The sequence below is a fragment of the Neoarius graeffei genome, chromosome 3 (genome assembly GCF_027579695.1).
Source record: "Neoarius graeffei isolate fNeoGra1 chromosome 3, fNeoGra1.pri, whole genome shotgun sequence".
Classification (NCBI taxonomy): Eukaryota; Metazoa; Chordata; class Actinopteri; order Siluriformes; family Ariidae; genus Neoarius; species Neoarius graeffei.
In genome coordinates this window covers 55517295-55534496 of record NC_083571.1, presented here as the reverse complement: position 1 = coordinate 55534496, position 17202 = coordinate 55517295, and the positions used below count along the sequence as shown (strand labels likewise).

The 17202-nt window shown below is 44.4% G+C and overlaps 1 protein-coding gene across 6 annotated transcripts in view; it reads left to right on the top strand.

Annotated features, from left to right (window-relative positions):
- Nucleotides 1–17202, top strand: part of LOC132883412 (adhesion G protein-coupled receptor L3-like) — a 734936-nt gene that overhangs the window by 466465 nt on the left and 251269 nt on the right. For 5 of the 6 annotated variants that reach the window (XM_060917028.1, XM_060917030.1, XM_060917026.1 and 2 more), the window contains one exon: nucleotides 3444–4244. The exons of the other annotated variant lie outside the window; for it this stretch is intronic. In XM_060917028.1, coding sequence (XP_060773011.1) covers nucleotides 3444–4244 — 801 coding nt within the window. The remainder of the gene's footprint in view (nucleotides 1–3443; nucleotides 4245–17202) is intronic. 6 annotated transcript variants of the gene reach the window in all.

Here is a 17202-nt window from a genome sequence, read left to right as displayed (position 1 = left end):
TGTTGTGTAAATCAAATGGTGCTAACCCTCCAAAAATCCATTTTAATTACAGCTTGTAATGCGACAAAACAGGACAAACACCAAGGAGGATGAATACTTTTGCAAGACACTGTATTAACTCACTTGCTAGCAGACTTGTGTCTCTGGTTTTATTTGCATAAGATATCATTTACATAACAATACCTAGATTTCTAGCAAGCTTCCCAATGAACCGTGACTGATCAGGCATGTCCTTGGATGTCCATTAGTGGGCAAATCTTGCTTGGCAGATAAAAAATATATATATATCCACAAAAAGTCCTGGACTGCCTTAATTCTGCCCGTACTTATACAGATGGGTGACAGATTCAACCAAAGAAACAACATAAATTCTCTTCAAGAGGTTTCCATTATTACAGGGCACTAGAACAGATTCACTGTGCCTTGGCAATGATTCTACAAGTCTCTGGAACTGCACTGGAGCAATGAACACTATTCCTCCCTCAGAAGGTCTTCCTTCAGTTGGTGTTTTGATGAGGGCGGTGGGAAGTTCTGTTTAACATGTTATAGTCCTTCAAAATCTGGAGTTGAGATCTGGCAACAGGATGAGATCTGGTCATCCTGGAAGTGACGGCTCCCACCAGGACAGAAATCTTGATCATTGGATAAAGACAATCAGTCTGAAGAGCTTTGCATCGTATTTGCAGTAACCTGAACCTTGAAATGGACACGTGAAGCTAAGATAGTAGAGCACAGCACAGCTAGCGTATGTTTTCTTTTAATTTGTTACCTGTCTATCTAAATCCTGAGGTTATTCCTTCAAATGAATGACATGATGGGTTTGAGGACTAAAATAAAAAAAAAGTTAATTGTGACTCCACCTCCAAGTATAGAACTAATACAGTCTGAATAAGGATTAAGAAGGCTACTTTTCCTTAGCCTGTCTTTGGCCCTTATAAGTTTGTTGCCTTTTGAGCTTATCATGCCTACGAAAAAAGACATAATAGAAACTTGCACTATGGCAAAAAATTGAGTGCTGCTCATGTTGGCAGAAACATCGTCCATCCATTATCTGTAGCCGCTTATCCTGTGCAGGGTCGCAGGCAAGCTGGAGCCTATCCCAGCTGGCTATGGGCGAGAGGCGGGGTACACCCTGGACAAGTCGCCAGGTCATCGCAGGGCTGACACATAGAGAGAAACAACCATTCACACTCACACTCAATTTAGAGTCACCAGTTAACCTAACCTGCATGTCTTTGGACTGTGAGGAAAACTGGAGCACCTGGAGGAAACCCATGCGGACACGGGGAGAACATGCAAACTCCACACAGAAAGGCCCTCGCCGGCTGCTGGGCTCAAACCCAGGACCTTCTTGCTGTGAGGCGACAGCGCTAACCACTACACCACCGTGCCGCCCCAACATCAAGCCAAAGAAGTTAAAAGAAAGACATAGCGCTGATGTCACATGATCAGGTTAACTTCAGTGTATCTTTTTGCCCAGATGTTGTTGAGCCAGGTAGCTTCTCACTTGGCAAAATTAAAATGTGTCTCCGCTGGCCACTTAATTATTGTCCATACTGTTGTCGACATTATGTTTATAAAGGTAATATAATTTTGGTATTGTCTAACCTTTTGAGATTTGAACTTTGGTCCTGTTTTAGTACTCAGATTCTTTTCAAATGTGATGAGTGATGTTCTCATGAGAATACGGGTTCTCATTAGAATAAGGTTCTCCAGCTCCGACGCTGGCGCGTATTGCAATATGTGTTATTGTTGTTGTTTTTTTCCCCTCCCAAAAAACCACCGAATTCATCATAATTATTAATCAGTGACCTGAATCAGGCGTACTAGAACTTTTCAGGATTGAGTGTTAATAGGAAAAGGTATAATTGAAATGTAAATGTGTTCAATCATCCGTGACACGTTTGATATCCGAAGCTCGCTTCCTGATTTTAGCACTGGAGTTATGCATAATTGGGTAAATTTCCACTTTGGTGAACTATTCCTTTAAGACCAGGTACTCTATGTTTTTAATGCCAACATATACTCGGGCAAATGTTCTTTCCGGTACTTTATAAAAGTCGGTGTCTCATAGAAAGGTGTCTTTATGACACTGTAGATGTTTGAATGGTCACATTGGTTCTCTTCTTCATTCTCAGGCACATTATAACAATTGTATAATGTAGCCGAATATCAACTATCCAATATTATACCCTATTAAGGTTTATAATGCCTGCATAAGCATTGCTTTGCCCCATATCTCTTTCCTTCACAGGGCAGTGCTTTGAATCGGAATGAAGGTCATATCGTCCGGAACTAAAGATCATTCAGCAGGATTTCTCATGAATATATAATGAATTTAAGCGGTTATTGGGTTACCAACCTTCTGCATTTCTGGACTACTCTGCATTTTAGGACACACGAGGAATTGTATGTTGTAAAGCGGTCTTATCGGCAAAGAATCTTGTACCTCCAAAATGATACCCTCGTCCATCTAATCACTGTGAAATCTCCTGATCGTTTAATCTCCCTCGAGCTGTACAATGTTCATAGGCTTTAAGCCAAGAAGGCATTTTATATCACTTTCCAAAGAAGATAAAATGTAGGATGAGTAAACGTGAGACAAAAGCAGAGCTGCATGTTTCATTCAAGACTGTGGGAACTTTTTCCACTCTGCTCAAACTGTAATTATTAGAGGCGATTAAAAAAAAAAAAAGATGCATGTCAGCTCCTCCGAATCTCAGAGAAGTGCAGCGTTTAATTACAAACGCCTGCTAACTACTTCTGACTAAATGATATTGTCTTTGGTGTCAGTACATGATACACAAATTAATAGGAATTAGACAATATTTCTAAAGTAATCTTTTTAGTCATATGGATCGGCCACTTGATCCATAGCTATTGAAACCAAGGCTCAGACGCGCTTGCAAACTCGATTCAGCTGGGAAACTGTAAGCAGAGGGATGGGCTCTTATTAGTTTTGGGCAAGCAGGCATTATAAATCAAAATGACACAAATTGACTATATCTGCTTGGGCTTACCATTGGGAGGGAATATGTTCAGATAGTAATAAATATAAAATAATTATTGTGTCTCCGAAGCCGCCACCCTGCTTGACCAACTGCCAATAAGACGCCTGGGCATATTTATCAAAATTTACAGCGCAACCTTTGCTTGGGTAAATGTGAGATGCTTTAGCATCACATCAGTGTCTGAGACTTAAGGGCTGCTCTTTTATTATAAATCAGCCCAGAAGGGCATTTGGCGAGTTTTATTTGATGACCAGGATTAGTTGAATTCATTTCGCCAGAGTCTTAAGGACAAAGAAACTGTCTGGAGACATTAACCGGTTAAATGAACAATCTCATTTTGTGAAAGACCTCATGCTGTCGTTCTGACTCTTATTATGTTATCAATGGTTATCAGTGGTGAAATTGCCCTGATTGTCCTCCTGTGTCCTGTAGTCTTCCTGTGTCCAGGACTCCTGAGGGGTGTGTACCAAAGCGAGCACTTGTTTGAGTCTGATCACCAGTCAGGCGCGTGGTGTAAGGACCCTCTGCAGGCCTCGGAGAAGATCTACTATATGCCGTGGACGCCCTACCGCACAGACACCCTTACCGAGTACTCCACCAAGGAGGACTTTATCGCGGGACGACCCACGACTACGTACAAACTTCCTCACCGGGTGGATGGCACAGGCTTTGTCGTCTATGATGGCGCACTCTTCTTCAACAAGGAGCGCACGAGGAACATTGTCAAGTTTGACCTGCGTACGCGCATCAAGAGCGGCGAGGCTATCATAGCTGGTGCCAACTACCACGACACGTCACCCTATCGCTGGGGTGGAAAGTCAGACCTGGACCTGGCTGTAGATGAGAATGGACTGTGGGTGATCTACGCCACTGAGCAGAACAGTGGTCGCATTGTGGTCAGCCAGCTGAACCCCTACACGTTGCGTGTGGAAGGTACTTGGGACACAGCCTATGATAAACGCTCAGCCTCCAACGCTTTCATGATCTGCGGTGTGCTGTATGTGCTCCGGAGCGTCTACGAGGACGACGACAGCGAGGCCACAGGCAACAGGATCGACTACATCTACAACACGGAGCTTTCCAAAGACGGCTATCTAGACATCCCTTTCCCCAACTCGTACCAGTACATCGCCGCCGTAGATTACAACCCCAGGGACAACCTGCTTTATGTCTGGAATAACTACCATGTGGTTAAATACTCGCTGGATTTCGGGGCACTTGACGCTCGGCCAGGTAAGACGTCGAAGTTTATTATTTTTATTACCCTTGAGCTGTTTGTCTGAAATTTTGACACATTCTGAAGCCATGCTTTGTGCTTTAGTACTTTTCCTGACCCTTCTTGATTCATAACCAATGACAGGAAGCGTTTTAATGGAATGGTGGTGTCAAGATCACGGGGGCGCGAGAAATAAAAATGGTTCTGGTACCCTTTAGTTCACTCGAGAAATGCACTGCACCAAGTGAGTTGGTAGCAAAGGGAGGAAATATTCTTGGGTAATTGGTGGTTTTAGCAAAAGCTTTGCCTGGAGTGTCACTAATGCTGAGCAAAGCAAAGTTAGCACCTAGAAATATATATTTTTAGTTCTTGAAGCTTAATAGAACTCCCAAAAAATTAAAATAGAAAGCAGGATTGTTATTGTCCTTCTTGTGCTGGATTTCTGTGTGGGCCTGTGGTAATTATTTGGTGGTAATTATGATTCCTCTAAGTGTGATGTTCATTCTTTACTATTACTTATAAACATGCCTGGCAGCTGTGAGAGAAATGTCGCTACTTCTCGAGAGTAATTACATTGGTGAACCATTTGAAGTCACAGCAGAACAAAAAAAAAAAAAAACCTAAACCATCCAGTTGATTAAAAGAAGGTCTAATTGCTTGCTGCGGTTATTCTGGCACTGGATTGTTCTTTCTTTGCAAAGCCGCTATAATTGCTATTGCCTGTTTTTATTTATTTATTTAGCTGTGCTATCCTGATAGCACCTGACTTTAAAGCAAAAATGACTGAAGAGTGTTTAGATGTTGAGTTGCCTTTTCAATCAGGCTAGAAACCACTTCATTATTCTTTCTTGACAATGAGAGCATCTTTGAAGCTTTGAAAGCAGCCATTATTACCCTGAGCTTTCCCTTCACGTTGTTTTGCCTTTATGTAAGGCGACTTGCGAAGAAGCTCAAATTGTAGAGCACTTGCTTGATATATGATAGGTAGCAGGTCAATATCCAGTGTTTCCCCTACCATTATATTGGGTGGGGGGGTGGGGGGGCTTGCTCCCCCCCGGACAGCACCCCGCACGCCCCCTGAAAGTGCCCCCAACACACACACACACACACACACACACACATATATATTTTAAGGTCCGAAAAAAACCAAACCGGGGTGCAGGCACTAGGACCACCCGGAAAGAGCGCCTGCTCAAAAACAGGAGAGGGTGCAGGCACTAGGACCATGCACACTGCAAAAAAAAACGAAAACTGAATTTGAGGAGAAAATGACTTAATACTAGTGTCTTGCTGCACGGACAGATATTTTTACTTGATAAGACATCTTAGAATAAGTTGGTTGCAATCGAGAACAAAGTTTTATAATCTCAGAACCGGTGTCTTGTATTCTTCTAATAGGAAATGCCAGATTGTTTCAACTATTTTCAAGATATTTTCACTTGCTAAGATATCATTTTTTGCAGTGCAGAAGCATCCCCAGTTCCCCGTCTGCTTCGCTCTCCTCTCATGTGCTCAAAAACGATTAGATTCAAACAAGAGTTAGCAATGTCAGAACCCCCCAAGCGGCAAAAGATGGAGGACATACGGCTTTAAAAAAAAAAAGTGTGAGTGATGTTGTCAGACACGCTCTGTTATTAAGGCCAAGTTTACATTAGACCGTATCTGTCTTGTTTTCTTCGCGGATGCACTGTCCGTTCACGTTAAAACGCCGGGAAACGGGAATCCGCCAGGGCCCACGTATTCAACCCAGTTCGTGTCTGGTCCGGTGCTGTGTAAACATTGAGATACGCGGATACGCTGTGCTGAGCTCTAGCTGGCATCGTCATTGGACAACGTCACTGTGACATCCACCTTCCTGATTCGCTGGCGTTGGTCATGTGACGCGACTGCTGAAAAACGGCGCAGACTTCCGCCTTGTATCACCTTTCATTAAAGAGTATAAAAGTATGAAAATACTGCAAATACTGATGCAAATACTGCCCATTGTGTAGTTATGATTGTTTTTAGGCTTGCCATCCTTCCACTTGCAAGTGGTGAGTGACTTGCGCATGCCCGACATGCACTGGGATCACACACACAGCGGCTCAGTCCCGAATCACTGCTCGTGCGCTTCACTCGCGCGCTCTGTGAGCTGCGCAGGGCCGGAGTGCGCACCCTCCAGAGGGCACTCACTGTTCAGGGCGGAGTGATTTGGAGCGCAGGATGCCTGCGGAGCCGAGCCGCTGAGGAGAAATTTACACATTACACATTTACACATTTCAACTTACGTGCTGTCTAATTAGTCACATGATTAGCATATCCGTGTATTGGCGTTGCTGTGTGCACGCTAATCGTTTTTAAAAATGTTAATCTAATGATCCGCTGATACGGTCTAATGTAAACCCCACCTAAGTTAGCTCACGTTACGTTACGAATATTCATAGTGAGATCATGTCGGAATCCGATATCACTTTATACATCTTCAAGTTAGCTAGCCATAGAAAACGACTTCTTTTTTATGTTATTTCAAACGAGCAGTTAAGTCTACTACTGTACTTCGTCACTCAATACATAAATCAGAGTAGGGATAGGCAGTGGAGAGGTGAGTGTAGGGTGACCAGACGTCCCGGTTTTACCAGGACAGTCCCGATTTGGGGTTGTGTGTCCCGAGTCCCGACAAAAGTCTGTCGGGACACGGATATGTCCTGGTTTTCGCCACTCGCGACGTTTGCGACTGAGCAGCGTGGGAATCATTAGCGGAGAAATGTCTGCATTTGCTATTTTGATGAATTGACAGGAATCACAAACTTTCCTGGTTACTGCCCCCTGGCCCTGTGGCATGGGTGTTTATTTAGCCACATTATTCCAGACAACAGAACGTGTTGCCATGCAACAATAAAATAAACATTAACTGGCGCGAATGTTCTTTGTCTAGCAGCTAGCAGCAGTAATGCCGCAGCAATTATGCCGAAAAGAAAATGTACCTTTTCCAAAGATTTACAGGGCACCTACCCCTTCCTCCGAGAGGTGCAGAACAATGCGCACGAAGCCTACTGCACACACTGTAAGTGTTCCTTCTCCGTAGCCCACGGTGGTAACGCCGATATACAGGATCACATTAAAACGGCTAAACACGAGCGGTGGGTTGAGGCAGGGGCTAGCAGTGTGACCAATTTCTTGAGCAAAGTCAGCGTTGGGAGTGCTGAACTGAAAAGGGCAGCAGAGGAAGGTACCTTTGCCTATCACGTCGTTCACCACAACCAGAGTTTCAGATCTATGGACTGCACATCGGGGTTGATCCGGAAATTTTACTGGAAAAGATTCACTCTTCTTGTAAATATACGTAGGCTAATGCATTTTGTTTCGGGTGGGTGGATTGACAGTCGCCTTAGCTTTGTTCCTGTGCTTTGTTCTTGTACTGAGTTGGGTAGCCTATGTTGCAAATGCTGTGCGCTCCTGTGGGGGCTTTCCTCGGGCTGTCGCCCCTCTCCTCCTTTATTGCTGTTTTGTTTGAGTGTATATTCTCAAATCACTTGTCTCTTTTTTGTTTCTGTTTAACATACCATTCTGACAGTTTGGCCATATTGAACAGCTTGTTCACTTCCATTAAAGTGTTCACTTTTGTACACATCTTCTTGCTTTATTCATTCAGTAGTGGGGAATGGTTAGTAAGGTTGATTCTGACCTAGGCTATGCTGAGGTCACATATCTACTTTTTAAGTTCATGCTATAGTGCATACAATTTTAGAGATCTAGCCTACATGTGCATATGCATTCTTCTTGGTGTTCTCACAAACAGGTGAAATAAATCAGTTTAAATGTGGCCTATGGACACAGCCTGGCCTATTCTCAGCCATTACAAAATCCGTTGTCTGACCATAATTTAACTGATCTGTGTTTAACTGATCTATGCTACTAGATAACAAAACGCCTGTTGGTTTTATTTCATGTGAGATGTTGATAAATGTGCGCTTCAACAAAATAACAGCACCTCTCTGAGTGTCACGTTTACGTAAAAAAAAAAGGTGTGCGTGCATGAGCATGGTTGCACGCAAAAGTGTCCCGGTTTCAGACTAGGGAAATCTGGTCACCCTAGTGGTCACCCTAGTCACCAGAGTGAAAACACATTACAGAAAGATACACTTCCTGTAAACTTAGACCATAACCTGTTGTGGGATCCTATATTTGCGAGGACCAAATCTGTCGGGGTAATTCTTGGCTAAAATAGTGATTAGTGGGGCTCACGAGTGGTGCAATAGAAAAGCGTTTGTCCGTAGATCGCAAGTTTGAATATTGACGATGCTGTAGCCGTCATGGCTGGAAGGGCGAGAGAGTAAAAAATAGCCTTGCTGTCTGGGTTGGAGGGACGGCATGCTCGCTGTAACCCTGTCAGTCACAGTGACGCTATCCATTCATAGGCATCTGTGAGTTCATGTATGTAGAAGATGTCAGATAGTGCGTTCCTCTGAGAATGTTACTTTGCCCTGTGATGCAGCATGGGCAGCAGTTTAAAAAGATGCTCTTGGCTGGCTTCATGTGTCTCAGACGAAGCACTTGTTAGCGTTCACCCTCTCCAGATGATAGCTGGAGTATACTGGGAGAGCTGGCTAGTTTGTGGGAATTTGCCAAAACCAAATTGTAGAGTACCACCATCCCTTCCATCCATTATCTGTAGCCGCTTATCCTGTCTTACAGGGTCGCGGGCGAGCTGGAGCCTATCCCAGCTGACTACGGGCGAAAGGCGGGGTACACCCTGGACAAGTCGCCAGGTCATCACAGGGCTGACACATAGACACAGACAACCATTCACACTCACATTCACACCTACGGTCAATTTAGAGTCACCAGTTAACCTAACCTGCATGTCTTTGGACTGTGGGGGAAACCGGAGCACCCGGAGGAAACCCACGCGGACACCATGCAAACTCCGCACAGAAAGGCCCTCGCCGGCCATGGGGCTCGAACCCAGGACCTTCTCGCCGTGAGGTGACAGTGCTAACCACTACACCACCGTGCCGACCACCATCCCTACCTGATTAATTTATCTCCGTCTACTTCAGGGCAAGCTGTATCCCTTCCAGCAGCTCTGTCTTTTCCATCTCCCTCTACCTGTGCTCAACTTCTTTGCCCTGTGTAGTAAGAACAGTGAGAATGGATTTGCACAAGTTGTACCATGCGCATGTGTGAGGTGTGTACGGACCCTCCTTGAGCGGCAGGGCGGTAGCCATTGTTCCTAATTGCTTCTTATGTTCTTGTTTGGCTTGCCGTGCAGAGATGCATCCACGGGGCCACGGCTCTTGCCACTGCTTATTAAGTGGAAGTGTTCGAAATGGTGTTCTTAGACACATTAGCTACTCTGGGCTCAGAAGGTGACCTAACTATATACTGCCAAATTTCCTCTCACTGGAAATGAACTGGCCTTCACACTGTTATACTTAACGAAAAGCAGTGCTTGCTGAGCACACAGAGAATGTGTGTGCTTGTGTAAATACAGACTGGTGTGTGTAGCAGGCCCAATGTCACTTGTGCCCTGTAGGTGTGTAAGACTGATCTGCCTGCTCACTGGAACTCACAACATGGAGCATCCTAGCATCGGGCATGCACTCTCAGCACAGCTGCAGCATCATTTGTGTGTGTGTGTGTGTGTGTGTGTGTCCTGGTATAGTAAATCTCTAAAACTGAACCTGCTGACCTACAATACGTATGCGTACAAGAACCTGAGTAAAATGAAACAAGATCAGTTGTTTCACTAGGAATTAATGCAAATATGTATTCTATCCACATTCACTGGATATGAGCAGTCGCGCGCTCTGATTGGCTACTCTACTGCTAGGCTGTCGGCTCATATACCGTGAGTAGAGAAAAACAAAATGGCGGCGCGTGTTGCTGAACCAACCGAGGACAAAATAAAAACTCTACTCGAAAACAAAACCCCCAAAATTACAAAAACAACAAAATATGGAATAAAAGTCTCATCTCATTATCTGTAGCCACTTTATCCTGTTCTACAGGGTCGCAGGCAAGCTGGAGCCTATCCCAGCTGACTACGGGCGAAAGGCGGGGTACACCCTGGACAAGTCGCCAGGTCATCACAGGGCTGACACATAGACACAGACAACCATTCACACTCACATTCACACCTACGCTCAATTTAGAGTCACCAGTTAACCTAACCTGCATGTCTTTGGACTGTGGGGGAAACCGGAGCACCCGGAGGAAACCCACGCGGACACGGGGAGAACATGCAAACTCCGCACAGAAAGGCCCTCGCCGGCCACGGGGCTCGAACCCAGGACCTTCTTGCTGTGAGGCGACAGCGCTAACCACTACACCACCGTGCCGCCCCTGGAATAAAAGTATTTGAACACATCTTTTTTTTTTTCAAGAATTATTATTATCGCATTTTTCACAAATTGCTACTGTCATTTCGCCAGTTTGTTAAGCGGAAACGATTTCGTTGGACATCCTACGTATGTAATGTTTTTATTTCTCGAGTTTAAAAAAAATGCTCTGTTTCTCAAAATCCAGTTAATGTGGATAGAATAAAACAGTTATTCCATTCAATCTCGTTGTACATGGCTTATAGCCGACTTGACGCTACGTGCCTCATCGGCAATCAGCTTGTGTACGATTCGATTTTGTGGAATAACTGTTAAATATACATGTAGTCAGCAAGTGTATGTGTGGGTTACGGAATTAGCAAATATTGTGCAGATGACAACAGCAATAACGACAACAAATATTGTGCACGTTGTTGTTTCTTGGTAACATGACAAGCTGCTATTTTTTAACGTTTTAACTTAAAGATGGGGCAAAAAGAGAGAGACCAGTGTTTAACATAAGTGATAACAGGAACAAGCGTGTTTTGTGGACAAACCTGTAAACTGGTGATACTGAATGAACATTTGGCAAACTGTTGTGGTATCAGACGAATAAACCACTTTGAGATGTGCCGATACAGTAGTGTAGTGGTTAGCGCTGTCTCCTCACAGCAAGAAGGTCCGGGTTCGAGCCCCGTGGCCGGCGAGGGCCTTTCTGTGCGGAGTTTGCATGTTCTCCCCGTGTCCGCGTGGGTTTCCTCCGGGTGCTCCGGTTTCCCCCACAGTCCAAAGACATGCAGGTTAGGTTAACTGGTGACTCTAAATTGACCGTAGGTGTGAATGTGAGTGTGAATGGTTGTCTGTGTCTATGTGTCAGCCCTGTGATGACCTGGCGACTTGTCCAGGGTGTACCCCGCCTTTCGCCCGTAGTCAGCTGGGATAGGCTCCAGCTTGCCTGCGACCCTGTAGAACAGGATAAAGCGGCTACAGATAATGAGATGGATGGTAACATTGGGCAGGATCACAGCACCCCTGTCATTCATTATTTTCCTATAACAGCGCATCCCAAACTGTTTTATTCCTTCCAAAGCCTGGCCACTTCTCTGGAATCTTCTCCACAAAGTGACTTCTCTAAACTTTGAACCAATTCTTCTTCTTTCGGAATGGGGTGTCGATCTGAATGCACGTCCCATCCCCGTTCTTATAAACTGCTCTCGTAAACCTTTTAGTAGAAGTCATCCTTTTGTGCCAGTTTGATTGTAACAGCGCAAATGATACGAGGTCACCCCGAACCAGCTGTGAATGAAGTTTTAGTTCTAAGTGCGTGTCTAGTATCGGTAGCTGCTGAGGCGTAAACAAGATTATCAGGTTGATAATTTAACGCAAGTTGTTTCGGACAAATTATTATTCAAAACGTAACTTATCGATGTGCTGAATATAAAGTGCTTACAGCACGCCGATTTTAAAAATGCCAATGAATGCGGGGGCTATGAATCAGTAAATGTGTCCAAACTTTTGACTGGTACCGTAGGTGAACTTTATAAACGGTTTCACTGATGCAGTTCATGGCACAGAATTTTGCTCTGCCTCTTTGTTCTCGGTTTAATCGGATTCAAAGTAAACTCCAAGGTCAGCCAGTTGAGTTCTCTCTCTCTCTCTCTCTCTCTCTCTCTCTCTTTTCTCAGTGGTCCTGCATTCCAAGTTTTCGGATCCTCATCTCCACAGTGACGACCTCACATGAACCTGTTCTTTCTTTTTTTTAAATTAAATAATAATAATAATAATAATTTAATAGAACCGCACGCCGTTCACCTTGAGTTTGGAGATTTAACACATTGAAAAATGAGCCAAAAAAAAAATTACTCTACAATTTCTCTCAAAGACCAGATCGGAACTGAACTGAGTTGCTGTTTATGAGAGGCTTAAAATGAATCGATTTTTCTGAGAAGCGCCTTTGTTCTGGGTTTGTATGTGCTGCGTTCATGGAATGAGGACGAATGCCATCACTATTCATGCTCTTTGTTTTGCTGCATCAGTGTGGAATATCTACAGAGCTTCTTACGCTACGTTCACACTGCAAGGCTTAATGCTCAATTCCGATTTTTTTGTGAAATCCGATTTTTTTTTGAGGTCGTTCACATTAACAAATATATGTGACTTGTATGTGATCCTCAGTATGAACGAAAAGCGACCTAAAAGTGTTCCGCATGCGCACTGCAGGATACGACGACGTCACACGCAGTGAGCATGGCCAGTGTTTACGGAAGTAAAACCGCCCGGTTGCGGTATGACTCATCCAATCTAGCTTGAATAGCTGCATCCCCCCAAATGGAAATCAGCTCCCTAACCTCTGCGTCCTTCCATTGAGAAGATTCAGAACCTTCACAGCCCGAAGCGTCCCTCACATTGATGTCATGCGCAGGGGCGCAGATACGTTTTTTGAACTGGGGGGGGACAAAAAACTGGGGGAGACAAAGCTGCCAGCAAACCAACTCCAACCCCGATATGCCTGTCAAACTTGTTGTGGGTTACCATAGCAACCAAGCTCGAGCTCGCAACCTGTGCAGTCTGCGCAGCTCAACCAACCGAATATCAGTCTTTGTTTTGTTTTATGTGAGTTGTTGCAACTATGTATACACTGCTGTGCACCTCAATAAACCGAATGGTAATTAGTCTTTTGATTTTTCCGTGAGGTTTGCCTTATGCAAAGAAAGACAGCATAGACGTTTTTTCCTCCCTATAAGTGGGGGGGGGGACCGAACGAGGTGAATTTAAATCTGGGTGGGACGACTCCCACCCTCTATCTGTGCCCGTGATTATGCGCCATGTTGTTGTAACTTTTTTTGAGAGACCCGCCGCCTACTTCAGCGCAGAATAGTGACGTTTGTGGCTTGTTGATGGCGTGTAAGTCGGATGAATGCGACCTGGCGGTTCAGACTGAAGTCGCATATGAAAAGAGCGGATAGGAATCGGAATTAGGACCACATATCCAAACGGCCTGGGTCGGATTTGAAAAGATCGGATCTGTGTCGTTCATATTGTCAATAAAAGATCGGATACAGGTCACATATGGGCGAAAAGATCAGATTTGAGTCACTTCAGTCTGCAGTGTGAACGTAGCCTTAGTCATCCGTCAAGAGAAAACACACACGAAAACACACACACACACACACACACACACACACACACACACACACACACACACTCTAGTTGAGTTAGGTGAACCAGGTCAGTGCGGTGTGTGTCTTCGCTTGTCTTAACCGTGTCTTAACAAGACCATCTTTCTCGAAGAAACTCATTTCCAGTGCAGTAATGAAGACTTCTTAGGGAGAGGACTCGAGCTTACCTCATCCACCTGTCATCTTTGACCCTTCTCTCCTCTCTTCTCTGTTATGGCTGACCCTCAGATTCCACCTCCCTGCCCTTTTCTCTCCTTTCTTCTCCCATCACACCATTAGTGCGATGCAATGACGTTGCCGGCGCATACTCGAGATCCGAAAGATAAAAGGACAGTGACTGGGCCTCTGAAAGTGCATTCAGAGGGACATTACAGATGTTATAGAGACAGCTGAGGGACACGCCTAGGCGCAATGATTAGTGTCCCGCAGTTTCCACTGGGATTTACTTGCTCCATTACTCTCTCTAGTGCAGCTCTGAGAGGCATTACAGATATTGACTGCGGCTAAATGTTCACCATTTTTTCATAACCGTCCCTGTGTGGCAGCCGAGGGAGAAAATGGCGCAAATGGCAAGTGGGTTCATTATACTGTAAGATTATTTCTTGTGCTGATGATAGCTTAAATTAATTTGTGTCGTAGTGAATAAGGCCTGACTGATACCACGACAGTCACAGATACTGATTTTATAGAGCTAAAAGTGTGCATGTAATTTTAGTCATAAATTAAAAAAATGTGGTCTGTAGATTGTTCTAAACAGTATTGTTATAGAGGTGGCACCGAACAGTTGATTGTGGAACTTGATATGTTAGTTTTACAGGGGCGTAGCTAGGATTTTTTCAAAGGGGGGGGGGCACACACTGACTGGCAGCCTGAGTGCATTATCTCATCTCATCTCATTATCTCTAGCCGCTTTATCCTGTTCTACAGGGTCGCAGGCAAGCTGGAGCCTATCCCAGCTGACTACGGGCGAGAGGCGGGGTACACCCTGGACAAGTCGCCAGGTAATCACAGGGCTGACACATAGACACAGACAACCATTCACACTCACATTCACACCTACGCTCAATTTAGAGTCACCAGTTAACCTAACCTGCATGTCTTTGGACTGTGGGGGAAACCGGAGCACCCGGAGGAAACCCACGCGGACACGGGGAGAACATGCAAACTCCGCACAGAAAGGCCCTCGCCGGCCACGGGGCTCGAACCCGGACCTTCTTGCTGTGAGGCGACAGCGCTAACCACCACACCACCGTGCCGCCCCTTGAGTGCATTATGTAACAAAAAATAAATTACCATTGCTAGTTTTAGGTATCTTAGAAACCGGCTCTTCCATTATTGCTGTTTCTTCCACATTTGCTTGATGTTGTGTTCTAGAAACAGCACTAAAACTTAGCTTCGAAGCTACAAAATGCAACTTTGATGGAAAAAAATATATAATAAATTGCTTACCTGTCTTCACATCGAAAGAAGCAGGAAAGTTTCGCTTGTTGTGACATGGCGAATTATTAACACAAGAGGAAATACTCATAATTCGCAGCTAAAAAGACTGCAGCTACACTGGCAGCTTGAACATGCTTTCTAGTGCGATCGTGTTGCGCTTGCGCAGAACTGTGTCAGTCCTGCGTGTCTTGGCTCGGGCGCTGGGTGCGCGCCTAATGAGCTCTGGCACTCACGCACGCCGATAACAAAAAACACCTGTCTTTAATCAGTGAACTATGTTTGAGGTATTTAAGGACTGCGCTCATGCAAGGACGATGCGAAGTATTACGCCGCGTCTAGTGTGTCTTACAGAGCCTTGTTTCCTGGCACTGTTCTTGTTGACCTCCTGGTTTTTTGACTCCTGTTTTTCGTCCCTTGATCTTGTATGGTTTTGCCTCTGATATTCTGTCCGCACCTCGATTGACTTCCTGCCTGTTTCCTCGATTACGACTTTGCCTGCTGATTCGGATTATTTGCCAGTTCTGTGCGTTTCACGCACTTTATGCTCATATCGCACTGTGTATTATTTAACATATCTCCACTTACATCCACCTCTCCCTCCTGCACACACTCTGACAAACTGGGTTTTCGCGCCCAAACCACAGGACGTCCATACTGGGTTATAGAAACCCTAATGAGGCTGAGGCGACAATCTAGTTTAAAAAAAAAAAAGTTAGAAAAATTACAGTGGGCGCTTTTCTAATATTCTTATGCGGCTATAGAAAAAAATGTATGGTCCGACAAAGGGGAGGGGGGTGACGGGCACCCCAGGACCCCCCAGCTACGCCCCTGGTTTTATGGTACTCGTGGTACCTGTCTTGTTCTTGAACCTGGTCTTGAAACCACACATCAGTGGTCCAGGCCTTGTCATAAACTCAGCTGAAATTATATCAGGTCTTGTCTTGGACTCAGCCTACGAAGCCTCGAAATATATATTTTTTCAACACCGCCCAAGACCATAACCTCGTTTCCTTAAACAAGTATTTGCTCCCGTTGTAGCGTTCCCATTACAATGCAGTCCAGCTCTGCATGTGGAGTTATATCGTGCCAATACATTTCACGTGACTATGTTTCAAAACACTTCATATTCTTATGTTCAAAATAATGTAGCACAAGTATGTATAATAACAAAAGTATATTTGGTCGTTGAATGAGCCTGTGTTCTATGTATGTACTGTGTTCTGATTTGTAAAAAAAAAAATGACAGTATCAAAGTGCACGGGTTATTGTTGTGAATTCAAGAGAAGGTTGAAAGACAACCAGTACAACCAGCAAATTAACACATCTGAGCGTCTGGACTGAATCTTGACATGGGCTCATCTTGGTCTTGCCCTACTGTCATACCGTACTTGGTCTTGACTCGGACTCCCTTGGTTACGGTCTCGGCCTTGACTTGACTTGATAATGTGAGCTTGAACCCAAAACTAGAACTTGACACCTCCGGAGTATAATACCTACCTCAAAAACAAACAGACAAAATGCTTTTTTTGTGTGAAACTTTTTTGTAGTGTGTCTACTAGGGCTGTAACGATACACCCAACTCACGATTCGATTCGTATCGCGATTTTTGACCCACGATTCGATACACCCACGATTTTTTAAAAAATGTTTTTTTTTAAAGTAGTAAATTTGACTTATTAACATTTACTTACTTACATTAACTATTTAATAACAAATAATTCAGACCACTGCAGAAAATGAGTAATATGTATGCAAAAATGAACAAATGTATATCCAAAGATTGTTTTATTTCTCAAAATAATACTGTTGAGCCGGAAGCTCTGTTTTTTTCGGTTCTGAAAAAGTCATTTTTCCAAATCGTGTAAATCCGTTAAGATTTTTTTTTTGGGGGGTGGCTCTCTCACTGTCTCACTCTCATAGGGCCAATGATTTTCTGTGATCGCGGAAAACAGATGGAAATTACGGAATTTTTATGGTGAAACATTGCTCGCGTGTCAAAATGTAACTGCCGCAGAAGGCTTCCGCCCAAGCAGACATGCCTTCAGTGTTGCCAGATA